Raw genomic sequence first — 17,236 nt, 5'->3', positions numbered from 1 at the left:
ATCCTCTGCATTATTCCCTGGCCCACATTCCCTGAGCCATCTGCTCACTGCTGCACCCTCTTCCACATCATCCCATTCAATGGGCAGACATTGCAGCGTAAGAGTTAATATGACAATTAGCATCAATACTTTTTGCCCAGATTTCTGACAAATGTGTGATTTCATCATGAGGTCAGATTGCATAGTGCACCACCATTGTCCGCAAACAAACACTTACAGAATCCCAGTAGTAATTTGATTACATGATGGTCTTTTGCCATCTTAGAGGGAAGGAATTATGATGTTTCTTTAGGATTCTCCACTCTTTCCTTCCATGTTCATTGCCCAGTTTTGGCTGGTATTTGTACCTATTGGATTTCCTCCCCACCTCAGACCATAATGGATGATTTCATTTATAGCAGGTAAGTACCAGTAAGTTGACAGCTACCTGCACGTTGTCTGGAGAGGTGAGACGAAAAGACCTGAGCACGGGAGAGAAGGGCGGGATCCTGTACTGCCTTTGCTTTAATCCTGCCCTAGAGGTCTGCTGAGTGTCTTTGAAAAGCCAGCCACTTCACTGACCTGCCTAAATGGGAGCAGACCTTTTTTTTGAACATTTAGTCCCAATATTAGATGCTGAGCCCTTTGAAAGCCTAAACTCATGATCAGGGGGACAGGAGCTATCTTTCTATATTTGTATAGTACTTAGTGGAATAAATATCCTTATCAAGATGTCTTTTATTAATAACAATAACTTAAGATAGATTTGAGTGGTGCCCAAGCAGAAAATTTTCTATAGTACCACAGAACTGTACAATACCTAGCAACATCCCATATAAATTGCTTCAAACCACTGAGAACTTACATGAAAAAAAGTGTTACCAAAAGATAGTAACAATTTTCCACAAAATTCACAGAAATAAAAGAAACATATTGATACTTCTTCTTAGCGTATGTGCAACGTGCGTCAGGTGGCACATGACCAGGATTCATTACTGAATCTGGTCCGCTGATTGGATCGTTAGCTTCCCTGGCCCAGGACCGGTACTGACAGGGAGCATGACATGAATGCTGATGCATGTGGGCTGCTCAGTGGCATTTAAGTGTGGTTGCTATGATAGCAAGGAATTAGATGAAATGACTCATGAGCTCCCTTCCAGTCCTAGCTTCTTAAAAGAAAATTACATTGACTATTGTAAATTAATTGTTGACACTGCACTGCATGTTTTAAAATAATAATAATAAAAAGGAGGACTGTTAAAAAACAAATATGAAGATGTGGATGACAGGATTATTAGGACTATTTATGAAAATTGTGACATATCAAATATATGCCATTTTCATAATCATGTTTTAAGTTATAAATAACTTCTGAAAACCTGAAAGTAAAAATCTTTTTCCATCCTGATATTTGATTTTCATCCTGTGCACATACACAGAATGCTTACTCCATATTTATTTTTTTCTTTCCTTGAACGGGAGGCTGTTGGTGTTGAAATCACCCCATAAGAAATAAATGTCATTTGGTGTGTTTGTTTTGAAAAGGAAGTGGCGGGAAAAGAAAGGGGAAGAAGCGTACAAAGAATTATAGAGACTTAGTTAAGAGATCAAATGTTAAGAACACATTTTTGAATGCTATCCTTTTCTGTTTCTATGTGTTCATTAGAAATATAGAAAAGTTACATTTTACTGTTTATAAAAGATAACACAAGTCATATTTTCAAAGTCACTTTGAAAAAGGCCACTGCAAAATGTTTCCCATGCAAACATGTTATAACTCTCAAGATACTGTAGACATGTGTATAGACTTTGGATAGATATCTTACTACTCAGCTTGGGCTCAAGTGATCAGGCCAAGCCAGTCCTGAAACATGCTTAAATGAGCATGTGGTAAGTAGTCCCACTGAATTAATTGAGTTGATGTGTGTGCTACATGTTAAGCATTTGCCTAAATGGATCAGGGCCACAGTATCTTACAGGTATTAGCCCATTAAAGCATGTATTTTTCTCATCACAAATTTGTGGTTATGCACAAATTTAGAGGCCAGACTGTGGCCTTGCTCTCCACAAATATTCTTACATTACACTTGAAAATGTGCTTGGCACAGATGTTTGTGAAAGGAAAACTCAGCATCTGCAGAAAGCAAAACAAAAGTGGCATGAAAATTGCTTAAATCAACTGATTTTAAAATTTGAATAAATCTTTGCTGAAAATGTTGTTCATTATGAGCCCAGCCTCCATCATATTGTGATTGAAATGTATTATTACAGCTGCATTGCTTTTTATGTTATTTCTTTAAGTCCCTTGAGTCAGTGGATTTAGGCTGCATAAAGAATATCTGAAAGAGTGCATAATTCCTTAATAACTGCTGGATTTCCTGTTGCTGAACAGTGATGCGTTTTGTAAATAGTGATACATAATCATCAGAAGAAATGAAAACACTGAAAGATTTATCTGAAATGGAGGGCTAGATCCTTGGTTGATGTAAATCAGTATAACTCCCCTGAATTCAATGAAGCTATCCTGATTTACACCAACCAACGATCTACCCTGACATTGTATTATTTTTTTTCAAATCTTCGTGTAGATTGAATTATTAACACTCTCTTCCTGAAATCATCTTGTCTAAAAGAATGGGATTTAAAGGACAAAAGAAAATTCATTAAGAGACTCTACTAGAAGGGCCAATCTACTTATTATTGAAATAAACGTCAGTAAAGTTAAAGTTCATGTATCTTTCATTTTTGTGGACAGTGTTTGCATCTTGAACAATCTCACTTCATGAACAATCCACATAAATCAACAGAAGAGAATAGCTCTGATGTGTCTGGTCCTATTTTTCAGAGGACGATTTAGGGAATTATCTATTAATAGTATGGTGAACTTGTCTACTGTATTTTGGGAACAACAAAATTCCACACTATTTTCAGACACCATCTTGGATGTGCTGTTTCACCTAACACAAACATAAAAGCTTTCAGGGGTTGATTCTCTAAAGCTCTAGTGGTAGTTAGGTGCTGAGCACTCACTGAAAGTCAATGAAGTTTAGACACCTAATTGACATTTGTGACTTTGAAAATCTGCTCCTTAAATCCTCTTGTCAATTACAGAAGCCTGAAAATGAACCTTAATGTATACTTCCAAACAACATGGTTCACAAAATCATACTATAATATTTTAAAGAACGTATTTCTACAGTCTTGTAGAGATTTGTCATTAAGCCAGTTACAATGATAAAGTAGTTGCTAAAATCAGAGTAATAATAAGTGAGTGCTTTAATTTATAAAAAGCAAATATAGGATCAGCCTTATTGGTGACCACCAGGAAAACAGGTGACTCACTCTTTCAATTTGAGAGAACGGTGTTTTGTTGTTGAGTCTTATCACAACAAAGGAGGTTCTGGGGGAAATGGTAAAATAACAACATGGAGGAAGCTTATGTTTAGTGGAGTGAGATTTGTGCTAAAGCTCACTTTCAATAGGCAAATTCCTGCTTTTTCTATAGAGGTTCTTATCCCACTCTCATCTCTGTAGTATCTCAGCTTCTTCCAGTAGTGCATTTTCAATGTGATTAACATCACCTGTTGTTCTCCCATCCTCTTCATTAAGCAAGCACTTTTAAGTGTGATTACTATGTGAGATGTTTGTTGATGGATGACTCTAGAGAAGTTTCAGCAAGGTTAAATTTGGTCCATAATGTTTAGCTGTAACCACTCTTCTATTTAGTAGAAAAATCCAGTACAATTTTGTTTTTCTTTTACTTGAAGACTACCCTCACCCCCAATAAGCCATTGATATTTGCTGTTTCCTTGGGTGTAGTTTACTCTGAAAATTATCTTTGTAAAAATGGGTACCAGGGGATTCCATTTGTATTGCCTCAATAGCTCCAAATCAAATTAGCTCACTTTATATTTTCTTTTGTTTTCCCCCCAGCTGCCAACCGTTCAGAGTCTACCTGCAGTGTGGACACCAGCTTAGGTTTGTTCTTTCTCCCATACCATCACAGGTGATAAGAGACCCTACATTCCAAATTGTGCCCTCAGTAGCTCACATGCAGCCTCATTCTCTTTAATTTGTAGCAGTAATGCTTAACATATTTCCAGATTACCTTTAGCTAACAACTAGTTTAAAATTATCTTGATATTTTCAGTATTTCCTGTGTTTCCCTTAGCAGTGGGAAAGACTATTTAGGATGATGTCTGAAGGTAACTGACAAGTTTAAGCTGTGCCATTGTACAGTATGTCCTCATTTGCTCTTGTCTCATCTATTAAAAAGTACAGGGGTTGTAGAAGCATTGCTGAGGGCATACTTTAGAGACAATGGGGTTGCACAGATGTTCCTATGGGTACATTTTTATGTACATTCTATTATGCTGATGCAAAGGAAGGAGAGCGCCCAGCTTGGCTTTCAGATCACAGGCTGAGTTTGCAGGGCTAGTAGCTAGAACTAAATATATCTCCTTGTACACTGAGCAAATTTGATCTGGAAATAGTAAGACAATGCATTTGGAATCCCACAATACCCTTTGCAAAGAAACACTTTTCTCAATAGAAGTGCTTTTGTACAGTAGCTTGACGATCCATTACTGGTTTTCCAAGTACTCCATTTTAACTGGGAGAGAAGATGCTACATAAACTTAATAAATCAAATTTAAAATTAAAACTGGAGGGTGAAGGACTCCTTTAATCTATAAAGAAGACAGATTTAACTTTGTGCCATGATAGGTTATGTTATCATTGATTCAGAAGGGAGAAAGAATGTGTCTATGAAAGATCCATGCAATCTCATAGTATATAGGAGGTGTTATCATTCACTCAGTGCCCACTGCCTCTCCTCTGACCAAAACAGAACCAATTGCTAAATCAGGATTGGAAGCCAATTGCTATGCCAAGTGAATCTCATTCTAAATCTTAATTGAAAGACTCATTGTGAACAGTCTGAGCTGAATCACTGGCAGTAGAAGTTCCTTGTTAAACATTGTAAATAAAGACATTAGTCAATATGGTTCAATCCATTTGCCCCAGAGCTGTATAGCAGTGGTTCTTTTAAGATGGGCCCTAGAGCTTCAGGCTCAAGAAGAAAAGAAAAAAAAAAGCTTCAAGCCTCCTGTGTTCTTAATATAATTATTGTTTACTCTATTGTCTTGCAAAGGTGTTAATTTGCCTCCCAGTAATTAACTTCCCCATGTGGTTGTCAGGCAATTTAATCAATAGTAAGAACAGATATACCCAGATGTCGTTGCTTCTGTGACCAATATTCTCCCCTCACCCCTGTGGAGGTGTCAGTGTTTTAATAAAGTGAACAGGTGCAATATACAGAATTTCTTCAGAGCCAATTTCTAAATTGTTCATCTCATATTCCAAAAGTGAAAGGACAGCCAATCAGACTCCGACAACATAATTGCCTCATTTTCAACCCTAAAAGCATTATGTGCCTCCTGCTAGTTTAGCACCTGGCAAATCTACTTAAAGTTATGCAAGATGTTGTTTGCTCAGATAATGCTTAAAGTATCATGACATTGTAATGAAGGAGAAGGAGAGGGTTTAATCTAGTATGAATCTACATTAGTCCTGTACATGGTGGACGTAAGTAGTTTCTTTGAAAGCTGGTAACGAATCTCACTCTTGGGACTATTTTAATCCATTCTGGCATCCTTGAACTCAATATTACAAGAGATGTCATTCTTGTCTTCTCTTTCCTCTTTATGGAGATTATCTCTGGTGATTTGTCATTTCTTAATCATTTGTAATGTGTATATATAATACTTCTTCCAAGAAGAAGTCTCATTTTTGTTTTTTTCCCCCTCAGTAATTTCTCCTTCCTTTTCTAGAACTATAGTTCTGGGACAAGTCTTTCATTTGTTTGCCTTGTTTAATTTAGACCCAAATCCCAAAATAAAGACAACAGGAGTCAGCCCACATGGTGCTCCCCGTAGGATCACGGCCTTACGTTTTAATTTTTTGGAAGCAGCAGTGGTTATGCTTAAGTTTCTGGTTTTTAAGTACTATGTTAGTCTGCAGGTTTAGGGAAATGACATTTATGATGATAGTAACTAAAGCTGGGCAAAAATAACAACCAACCCCCCCCCCCCACCCCCAGAATTTATGTCCCATGATAAATTCTGATATTTTCACTTTTTTTTTCATTCCAAATTGGGACAAAAAAGTCAAGACAGATTTGTCATAGAGTGAACAGTTCTTAAAAAAAAAAATCTGATTTGAAAGTGTTGAAACATTTTATTTTTGATATTGCTCATCAAAATTAAACACACATTCCCAAACAACCTCCCTAGGCAATTTATTCCAGTGCTTAACCACCCTGACAGTTAAGAAGTTTTTCCTAATGTCCAACCTAACCCTCCCTTGCTGTAATTTAAGCCCATTGCTTCTTGTCCTATCCTCAGAGGTTGAGAAAAACATTTTTTTCTCCCTCCTCGTAACAACCTTTTACATACTTGAAAACTGTTATGTCCCCTCTCAGTCTTCTCTTTTCCAGACTAAACAAAACCATTTTTTTCAATCTTCCCTCACAGGTCATGTTTTCTAGACCTTTAATCAATTTTGTTGCTCTTCTCGGTACTCTCGCCAATTTGTCCACATCCTTCCTGAAATGTGGTGCCCAGAACTAAACAAAATACTCCAGTTGAGGCCTAATCAGTGTGGAGTAGAGCGGAAAAATTACTTCTCATGTCTTGCTTACAACACTCCTGCTAATACATCCCTGAATGTTCACTTTTTTGCAACAGCGTTACACTGTTGACTCATATTTAGCTTGTGGTCCAGTATGACCACCAGATTCCATTCCGCAGTACTTCTTGTATGTGTGCAATTGATTGTTCCTTCCTAAATGGAGTACTTTGCATTTGTCCTTATTGAATTTCACCCTATTTACTTCAGACCATTTCTCCAGTTTGTCCAGATCATTTTGAATTTTAATCCTATCCCGCAAAGTACTTTCAACACCTCCCAGCTTGGTATCGTCCGCTAACTTTATAAGCGTAATCTGTATGCCATTATCTACATCATTGATGAAGATATTGAACAGAACCGGACACAGAACAGATCTGGGATCCCACTTGTTATATGCCCTTTCAGCATGACTGTGAACCACTGATAACTACTCTCTGGAAGGTTTTCCAACCAGTTTTGCACCCACTTTATAGTAGCTCCATCTACTTGCATTTTCCTAGTTTATTTATGAGACGGTCATGCGAGACAGTATCAAAAGCTTTACTAAAAATCAAGATATACTACATCTACTGCTTCCCCCCATCCACAAGGCTTGTTATCCTGTCAAAGAAAGCTATCAGGTTGGTTTGACATGATTTTTTTTTTTTTTTGACAAATCCATGGTGACTGTTACTTATTACCTTATTATCTTCTAAATGTTTGCAAATTGATTGTTTAATTATTTGCTCCATTATCTTTCCAGGTACAGAAGTTAAACTGACTAGTCTGTAATTCCCTGGGTTGTCCTTATTTCCCTTTTTATAGATGGGTGATATATTTGCCGTTTTCCAGTCTTCTGGAATCTCTCCTGTCTTCCATGACTTCCCAAAGATAATTGCTAATGGCTCAGATATCTCCTTAGTCATCTCCTTGAGTATTCTAGGATGCATTTCATCAGGCCATGGTGACTTGAAGACATCTAATTTGTCCAAGTAATTTTTAACATGTTCTTTCCCTATTTTAGCCTCTTCTGATCCTACCTCATTTTCACTGGCATTCACTACATTAGACATCCAATCACCATCAACCTTCCTGGTGAAAATTGAAACAAAGAAATCATTAAGCACCTCTGCCATTTCCACATTTTCTGTTATTATCCCCCCTGCCCCGCCATTGAGTAATGGGCCTACCCTGTCCTTGGTTTTCCTCTTGCTTTCAATGTATTTGTAGAATGTTTTCTTGTTACCCTTTATGTCTCTAGCTAGTTTGATCTCATTTTGTGTCTTAGCCTTTCTAATTTTGTCCCTACATACTTGTGTTATTTGTTTATATTCATCCTTTATAATTTGATCTAGTTTCCACTTTTTGTAGGACTCTTTTTAGATTTTTAGATCATTGAAGATCTCCTGGTTAAGCCAGAGTGGTCTCTTGCCATATTTCTTATCTTTCCTAGGCAGTGGGATAGTTTCCTCTTGTGCCCTTAATAGTGTCTCTTTGAAAAACTGCCAACTGTCTTCTATTGTTTTTCCTCTTATACTTGCTTCTCATGGGATCATACCTTCAATGCTTCAACCTCTCTGGCCACTCAGTAACAGATTTAAAGGTGGCAATTTTGCAACAGAAAAGCTTCAAAAACAGATTTCAACGAGAAACTGCTGAACTTGAATTAATATGCAAACTAGATACTATCAACTTAGGCTTAAATAGAGACTGGGAATGGCTGAGCCATTACACACATTGAATCTATTTCCCCATGTTAAGTATCCTCACACCTTCTTGTCAAACTGTCTTAAATGGGCTATCTTGATTATCACTACAAAAGTTTTTTTTTCTCCTGCTGACAATAGTTCATCTTAATTAATTAGCCTCTTAGAGTTTGTAAGGCAACTCCCACCTTTTCATGTTCTCTGTATGTGTATATATATATATATATATATATATATGCATAGAATGGAACATATAGTGAAGATTATATATAAATATATATTCTATTCTAAATATAAGATTATATATTTATATATAATCTTCACTATATGTTCCATTCTATGCATCCAATGAAGTGGGCCGATGATCACTTTCACCCAAGCTATCTTCCACTTTCAAATTCTTATCCAGTTCCTCCCTATTTGTCAAAATCCAATCTAGAACAGCCTCTCCCCTGGTAGCTATCTCCACCTTCTGAAATAAAAAAAATGTCTCCAATACATTCCAAGAACTTGTTGGATAATCTGTGCCCTGCTGTGTTATTTTCCCAACAGATGTCTGAGTAGTTGAAGTCCCCCATCACCAAGTCCTGTGCTCTGGATGATTTTGTTAGCTGTTTAAAAAAAGCCTCATCCACCTCTTCTTCCTGGTTAGGTGGTCTGTAGTAGATCCCTATCATGACATCACCCTTGATTTTACCCCTTTTGTCTTACCCAGAGACTTTCAACAAGTCTGTCTCCTATTTCCATGAGAGCACCTCATGTTACAGGTAGTGCCTTGTATACCTCAGGAATATTCCCTAATTGGGTTTGGAGACTCTACCCTTAATAGAAGTGCTTAGTTCTCTAACATCTTCCCCTGCATCTTAGCTCTCGTCAATATAAGGGAGGGTGAAGATCTAAGTGAGCCAGTTACAGCTTCCTATTCTGCATCAATTTGACAGTTAAATCATCCTGGGGGCTACTGTAATTTATACCACCTCCATACTGTCCCAAAGAGATCCTATACTTGTGGAGGACCAATGCACTGTACTCCACCCTACACTCCCCTCCAACTGACACTCTGATATGCACATCCCCTGACATTCTTCCTCCACTAGGGTTGGGGGAGGAACTCCCAGCAGAGCAGTTGCCCCAGCAGGCTAGTGGAGGGAGTTCCCCACTGGCCATTTCTGGCAAGAATCCAGCTACTTTGCACCCCCTGAGCAGCATAAAGTGACCAGATCATACCAGATAGTTTGATCCTATGATTTTTAATATTTATTCTAAATCTCGGCTTCATGTCCGGCCCATCCCTTTCACAGTACATGTGTTTGGTTCCTGTACTTAGACCTTAAGAGAGTAAGAACAGTGAATGATTTCTTTACAGAGGGCTGAATGATTTATATAATCCCATTTAAAGTTCACCTCTGCTACCTTTTCTGTGGAAAAAACAAAGTCATTTCAAGCCAAGGTCATATGTTTATATGGTGGTTTTTTCCAATATATATTTCTTGTAATAGTGCTGCTACTTCTTTAGATGAATTAATGTAAATCAAACAACTAAAATTAATTGGAACATAAAAACAAATATATATATTCATTTTACTGCTTTGTTTTTCCTGGGCCCTTGGAACAGAGTGGGTCATTATTTTTTGTATTACTATTTTTAATTTAAATCTCTAGAGTCTGGACAATACTGGAGCAGCATTTTATTGGACATTTACAGTATTTGGCCATTTGAAATATCAGTTCTATTGCAGATCAGTCCCTTACACAAAATTTTGGTAGCTTTGTGGTTTGAGATTTCAATGTGATGCTTCCGTTGGTGTTTCACCAATTATAACATGTATTGCCCTGATTGTAATTAAAAGCATTATAATGGGGAAAGGAGTTCTATTATCATGGTCTTCTTGTCAGAAGAGAGTTTTAGCATGCAGTGCTGTTATTTGAAGAGTAGGACACACTGTTGGGGATTTTGAAATTCTCTATCACAGCTCTTGATCATGGACTTTGCTGAGGCCATAGTTGCCTGAGGTAGAGCCAGATTTCTTGAAGCTCTGTTCCATGCTTTAACCTCAACTTTCAGTACTCAAAATCCTCCATGTTCTTAAGTGTGCAGCTTTAAATAGCTTTATTTAGCTTGGGTGGTATCAATTTCAGTTCTTAGTTTGTAATCACAAAATACAACAGTATTGGTAGTCAACGATACTCTTGTTGACAGCACAGACATAAAAGGTTTAGGACTGAAATGGCCATGGAGGATGAGTGTTCCTATCAGGTTTGGGTTGAGGCATATTGGCAGGGCAGGGTTGGGGGAGTGCTGCTTTGCTGCTGCCCACATCCACCACCTCTACTGTGAATAAAGGACTGCAGTTCCCAGAGGTGTTTGCCTAAGTAATAAGGCCTACATTCACAGAAACCAAAATACTGTGGTCTAAAGGTTTCAAGGATATAAGCTGAAGCAAGTTCATTCCTAGACAATTCTGGATTTCATCCCTCTAGAGAGGAGAGAATCCCTGAAATCACATCAGTAGCTCTAAATACCTTCCCCCTTTTTTTTTAAATTCCTCATTGGACTTGAGTACTGCTCAGTTGCACACTATGATCCTATTAATTATTTTTAACTTATTTCAAGAAATTGTCTCTCTCAGATGAACTTAAATGGGATTCACATTAAAATCAGACCTAGACAAATGAAGACTAAACCAGCTGACAGATAGGGCATTCCCGGGGATCCATGGAGAATTGAACGTATCACAATTAAAACTTTTATTTTCATATAAAATTGCAAGACCCTTAGCTATTGAAAGCCAGGAATCTTGGGAGATGCATTCAAAGCTATATCTCTGGAACTAAATCACCTCAGTAACCATTCCATGAGGGAAGACAACACTCAGTTTAAGATGGAGCATGGATGCCTGGTCATGAGTGATCATTCCAGGGTAGATTCTCAGTTTGACAGACAGCAGGATAGAGAATTGAGTCAGCCTCGATAAATATGAGACTCTAGAAGCCACGGCCATCTGGGCCAGCATATGGAATCACAGATTTTTTTAATCTTCTGCATCTGCCAGGAATTAACTAGCAGAGGTTTTGATGTACCCACATATAGACATGCCCTTCCTTGCTGGATAGAAGAGACAACTTTGTAAAAGTGGCCTTTCTTTGATGCACTGAGCAGCAGACTGAAAGTCTTCTGGTCAGATCAGAGGGTAGGTTTATTTCTTGAGTCCCATGGTGGTGGAAGACGAGATGTAGCAGTCTGATGAAGGGGCTGTTTGATTTGACAAGAACATCTACAATGTATCTTCTCATTTCCCATTAACAAATTGGCAACTAGAATTATATTGTGTGCTGGCATTCATGCCAAACATTACATGTTTGCAATGTCAGAGAGAAGATACTGGTTTATGTGGTGATACAGAAAACATGGCTGCTGAAATGGCCATTTGAATCAACAGAACCTTGTGCGGTGCTACATAACTGATGCATACACAATCTTCTTAATGTCCAGAGGATTGCTTGTATTTGCCATTCAGAGAGACCCCAAATTTTTGGGTAAGATGCCCCTCTGCATGGGATCTCTATTCAAAGATGAAGTCCACCATGGCCACTACCACATAGCAGGATTGAATTTGGAAATCCAGTCCTACTTGGAGATTCCTGCTGGATTGCCATGATCTCTGACATATTTCAAAGTCTGTCTTCACTGGGATCTCAATGGTTGCTGTGGTTGTCCCATGAGGAAATTACTGAGGACCAACTGAAGCTTGTTAACTCATTTTAAATTCAGTGAATGAATTACATTGTATGGTGCCAGAGCAGAACATCCTCTCCAAGGTGATGTTCATTGCTGAACTAATCATCCAGATAAAGAAATCTGTGTACTTCTTGCCTGTGCAAGTAGAACGTGAGTACCACCATGAATTCTATGAGAACCACCAGGGGCTGATACTAGCCAAGAGGTGAGACACAGATGAAGTGCCAGTATCAGCATGTGGTAGAGACAGATTTTACTGACAATGTTTAAATTATAATACTGTCAATCAAGTAAAAACAAAGAATGTGCATAAGTGTACATTCCATCCTTTACACACATTTTTGTACATTTTTATTCACAACTTCTCTACTTATTCAAAGTATTTTTGTTATAAAAATGTGTCAGTGTTTTGAAAAGTGACAACAGACCACTGAAATTGCTGTCAAGATGCTTTAACATTTTTACTTTAATGAAGTATTGTGTTGAAAAATACATGTTTCTACAGAGCTACATTTACTGTGGATTGTTGTTTACAAGCAGCTGCCCTCCAATTTCTTCTTCATTTAAAGAAAAAAATCTAACCAACCTACACCTAAAGCTTATTGATATTACTGTAGCACCTGGGAGTCCTAGACCAGGACCCCATTGTGCTAGGCACTGTAGGGGAAAATAAGATAGTCCCTGCCCCAGAAAGCTTGCAATTTAAGTGTGGGACAGACAACAGGTGTGTACAGAAAGAGATGAGGGCACACAGGGAATCAAATAGAAAATCAGCATGATAGGCAGTGGTCCCAGCACACCAGAGGCTTAGCCATTGTCAATTTTTTTGCAGACAACACAGCAGAGGAGAGTTTTAAGGAAGGTTTGTAAGAGGATAATGACTTGTTCTTGCAGATAGGAGGAACTACCTGTAAACAAGCAGAAGGGGCTGCATGAGAGAAAGCACAATGGTACTTACTTGAAAATGTAACAAGTGGTGATGGAGGGTGGCTTCATGGGTCTGATCAGAAGTGGGGAGGTGTGGGAGGAGACCTTTCAATACAATTGAGGAATTGTTAAAAGTAGGAATGGCTACCCTCCAGTTTATTTGTCATTTAAAGGGGGGGAACCCCTAACGAAATTTACACCCCAAACAAACATTTGTTTGATAAAAAATTCTGAAACTGATCAATGAATGCACCTTTTCAATTTGTGAGAGATTGTTTCAACTCATTTTGTGGTTGTTGTTTTGCTTTTTGAAGATTGGTTGTAAGAAATAAGAATCTGCTTAGTTTAGACTTAGGCCAAGCCTGAACAGAAGCAAGTCTTTATGGTATTGTTACATTATAACTTACAGAAAATTGGGTTGTTGCTGTAAAATGAAACTATTCCAGATTGGATATCAGTGCTACTAAGAATATAATATTAAAACACAAAACGTAAGTTAATGAAGGGCCAGATCCCCAGCTGCACTCATTTATACCACCTGAGGATCTAGCCAAAACATTTTTTCTGTTTTTTTTTGGGGGGGGGTGGTAAAGCATGAACCACTACCACGATATTAAACTATCATATTGTACCTACCTATTGTGTTTTACATACTCTCTCTCTCACACACACACACTCAAATTTCTTCCCGGCACCTTCTGATTTTTGCACATCCCCTCTGTGGCCCCCTCAAAGTCACAGGACCTCCCTGTCAACTTCTTCCTAGGACTGTCCAAGATGGTAGGAGGAGGAAGCTGGACAGGGAAGTGGGAGGTACTCTGGAACTGTGGTGTCTATTTCATGTCCCTTGTCTGCTCATGTCTCTAGGTAGAGTTCCTCTGGGTAGTGTCCATTGACTCCTTGGATGCCTCTGAGAAGTGGTTGGTGCTATCCAGGGTTCTCTGATTGGTTTATCCAGATTTTCAACCTTTAACCTCACTCCTATTCCTAATTTCTCCTTTGTTTTCCCTAGCAATCAGTTGTAGCCTGGATTCCTCCCCCTTAATTGAGGGGATGGTTCTTTAGTTATGGGAGGGCCTAGATCCTCCTGTCTCAATACTACAAATAGTATGTATATTAATTTCAGTTCTAATACAGATCCAAGAAGAATGAAGCTTTAGTCTTTTTTCCAGGGAACACTGAGATAAATCTACACTTAAATAAATGGGAAAGGACAGGTTAAGGACCTGGGGAAAATGTGACCTTCTCTATGGTACCAGGTTCTAAATACCTACACATGAGTTCAGCATCTCACTTTGTTTCTCAGTGGCACTCTTCCCTCTACCTCCATTCATGTTTTATTATATGGGCCTGACCCTACCCTGGCTGCAGGGCATGAGATTGTTCCCCTTACATGGAATTGTGAGGGGCCAAGATTCTTGATCCCAACTCAATTACACCCCTGGCCAGTGGGAAGCATGACAAAGGACATTACTCTGGAATTATACATTAGTTTATAATCTACTGTCATGTTCTACATATATCTAGGCATTTGTATGGCCACCTAATGCTGTAGTGTGTTATACTGTGTATACTCTTGTCAAGGCTGCTTCCCCACTCTGAACTTTAGGGTACAATTGTGGGGGCCTGCATGGAAACTTCTAAGCTTAACTACCAACTTAGATCTGGTCCGCTGCCACCACTCCCAAATGCTAATTCCCTTCCCTGGGTAGCCTTGAGAGACTCTTCACCAATTCCCTGGTGAATACAGATCCAAACCTCTTGGATCTTAAAACAAGGAGAAATTAACCATCCCCCTCCTTTCTCCCACCAACTCCTGGTGGATAAAGATCCAACCCCCTTGGATCTTAAAAACAAGGAAAAATCAATCAGGTTCTTAAAAAGAAGGCTTTTAATTAAAGAAAAAGGTAAAAATCATCTCTGTAAAATCAGGATGGAAAATAACTTTACAGGGTAATCAAACTTAAAGAGCCCAGAGGAATCCGCTCTAGCCTTAGGTTCAAAGTTACAGCAAACAGAGATAAACACTCTAGCAAAAAGGTGCATTTACAAGTTGAGAAAAACAAAGATAAAAACTAACACGCCTTGCCTGGCTGTTTACTTACAAGTTGTAAATATGAGAGACTTGTTCGGAAAGATTTTGGAGAGCCTGGATTGATGTCTGGTCCCTCTCAGTCCCAAGAGCAAACAACCCCCAAAACAAAGAGCACAAACAAAAGCCTTCCCCCCAACAAGATTTGAAAGTATCTTGTCCCCTTATTGGTCCTTTGGGTCAGGTGTCAGCCAGGTTACCTGAGCTTCTTAACCCTTTACAGGTAAAAGGATTTTGGAGTCTCTGGCCAGGAGGGATTTTATAGTACTGTACACAGGAGGGCTGTTACCCTTCCCTTTATAGTTATGACAACTCTGATGGTTCAAGATGTGCAACTGTCCTCATATCTGAAACAGATAGTTTTGGGGTGAGGTGATAAGGCACTGTGTAACCATATTACTTTTATCATTTACCTCTCTCATACACTACAGGGCTCTTTAACATGATAGTAGGGGATACAGCAACAGTGCAGGGCAGTGATCATTAAGTAAGCAAATGTGTTTTCATATTGGAAATAGTATTGTATTTTGCAGTTTTGTATTGCAAGTTGAGCATAGAACTTCCTTGTTATTAGTAAACAAATTGTAGAACACATTGCTATTGTGCAAAGGACTGCAAATAGACAATGTTTCTTATAGAAGTGATCATAGCAATGTGAAAACTTAAAAGAAATTATGATGATGTTGTCTTCTCTATTTTTCAGCAGTAAGAAACTAAGCTTAAGTAGAAATCCATGACTAGTAAGTATTTGTAAGGCAAATTATAGTTCTGTGGTTAAGGCGTAGGACTGGTAGACAGGAGAACTAACTTCTGGGCCAGATCCTTATCTGGTGGAATCACTATAGTTCCATGGAAGTCAGAGGAGTGATGCTGATTTACACTAGCTGAGGATCAGGGCCTCTGTTCTTTAGTTCTGCCAAAGGGAACATTTTAAAGCAATGCATAGTTAAACTTATTTGCCTGTCACTTGTTTTCCATAATTTATCTTTTTGTATTCTCTTAACTTATAAAAATGATGTGTTTGCATAAGAAAATCCAATACTGAAAACGTACTGTTATTAAACCTACATCATGACAAAATGTTGATGGCCGTTTCCATGCCCTAGATTGTGATCCTATAACTAGAGCTGGTCTGAATTTCTCTCTCTTCTCTCCATCCGCCCCAAAACAAAGTTTGGTAAACTAAACAAGCCAAAAAATGCAAGCATTTTCTACTAAAGTGTTCAGGTTTTATATCCCAAAATTGATTTTTATTTAGCTAAAAACCTGTATAAGCAAGACCAGATATTCTCCTCAAAACCAAGTCATTTTCTGTCAAAAAATAGGATGGACATTTTTTACACCAGATGTGGTTGTAACTAAGGTCCCAGCCATGCAAGCTACTCCATGAAGATAGACCACTCTACCTATGCAGACCCATTGCAGTCATGGAGGTTCTGTTCTAGAGCTGGCATCTACCCAATTTGGCAGGATTACGGAGTTATGGTGGGATAATTATATCTTCGGTGTAGGACCAATCTGACAAAACATGGATTGTCAAACAGGAGTGGGAAGATGAGGGAACTAGACACCAATATGTGGAATCTAATATGTGGGGGGGAAGCACAAAGTTACATAAAAGTACAGTATTTAAGATGTTTTCTACCATTAAAGTCCATTTTTAAAAAGGAAATAAAGGGATGGTCTAAATTCTAGAAATAAGCATCTGGGTCACACTACTCATGTGAATAATCCCATTGATTTATTATCTAAGGTACTTGTATGACCCGCATTATTATAATGTCTGAGTACCTCTCAGTCTTCAATGTATTTATCCTTGTGAGGTATGAAAATCCTGTTCTCCCCATTTTACAGAAGGGGAACTGAAGTTGAGACCAAGGGTCAGGTTTTTAAAAGAGTGTTTAAAGATGCAGATGATCACCCAATGGGATTTTCAAAAGGTGCTTTTCAACTAGGCACCTATTGCCTCTTTGACCGCCTAAATACCTTTAAAGATCTGGCCCTAAGTGACTTGCCCAAGGTGACACAGAAAGTCTGTGGTGAAACAAGGATTTGAACCCAAATATTGCATACCTAAGACTAGTGTCTTAATCACTGAACCATCTATTTCTATTCCTTGTCTGA

The 17,236-nt window shown here is 38.4% G+C and overlaps 1 protein-coding gene across 5 annotated transcripts in view; it reads left to right on the top strand.

The window, feature by feature from the left end:
- The window catches only part of BRINP3 (BMP/retinoic acid inducible neural specific 3), a 326,305-nt gene that overhangs the window by 239,293 nt on the left and 69,776 nt on the right, over positions 1-17,236 (top strand). The window contains exon 7 of one of the 5 annotated variants that reach the window (XM_054036464.1): positions 3,913-3,957. The exons of the other annotated variants lie outside the window; for them this stretch is intronic. Within the exon in view, the coding sequence (XP_053892439.1) occupies positions 3,913-3,957 (45 nt within the window). The remainder of the gene's footprint in view (positions 1-3,912; positions 3,958-17,236) is intronic. 5 annotated transcript variants of the gene reach the window in all.

This window comes from Malaclemys terrapin, chromosome 8, assembly GCF_027887155.1.
Source record: "Malaclemys terrapin pileata isolate rMalTer1 chromosome 8, rMalTer1.hap1, whole genome shotgun sequence".
Lineage (NCBI taxonomy): Eukaryota > Metazoa > Chordata > Testudines > Emydidae > Malaclemys > Malaclemys terrapin.
This window is presented reverse-complemented; position numbering and strand designations above follow the sequence as displayed.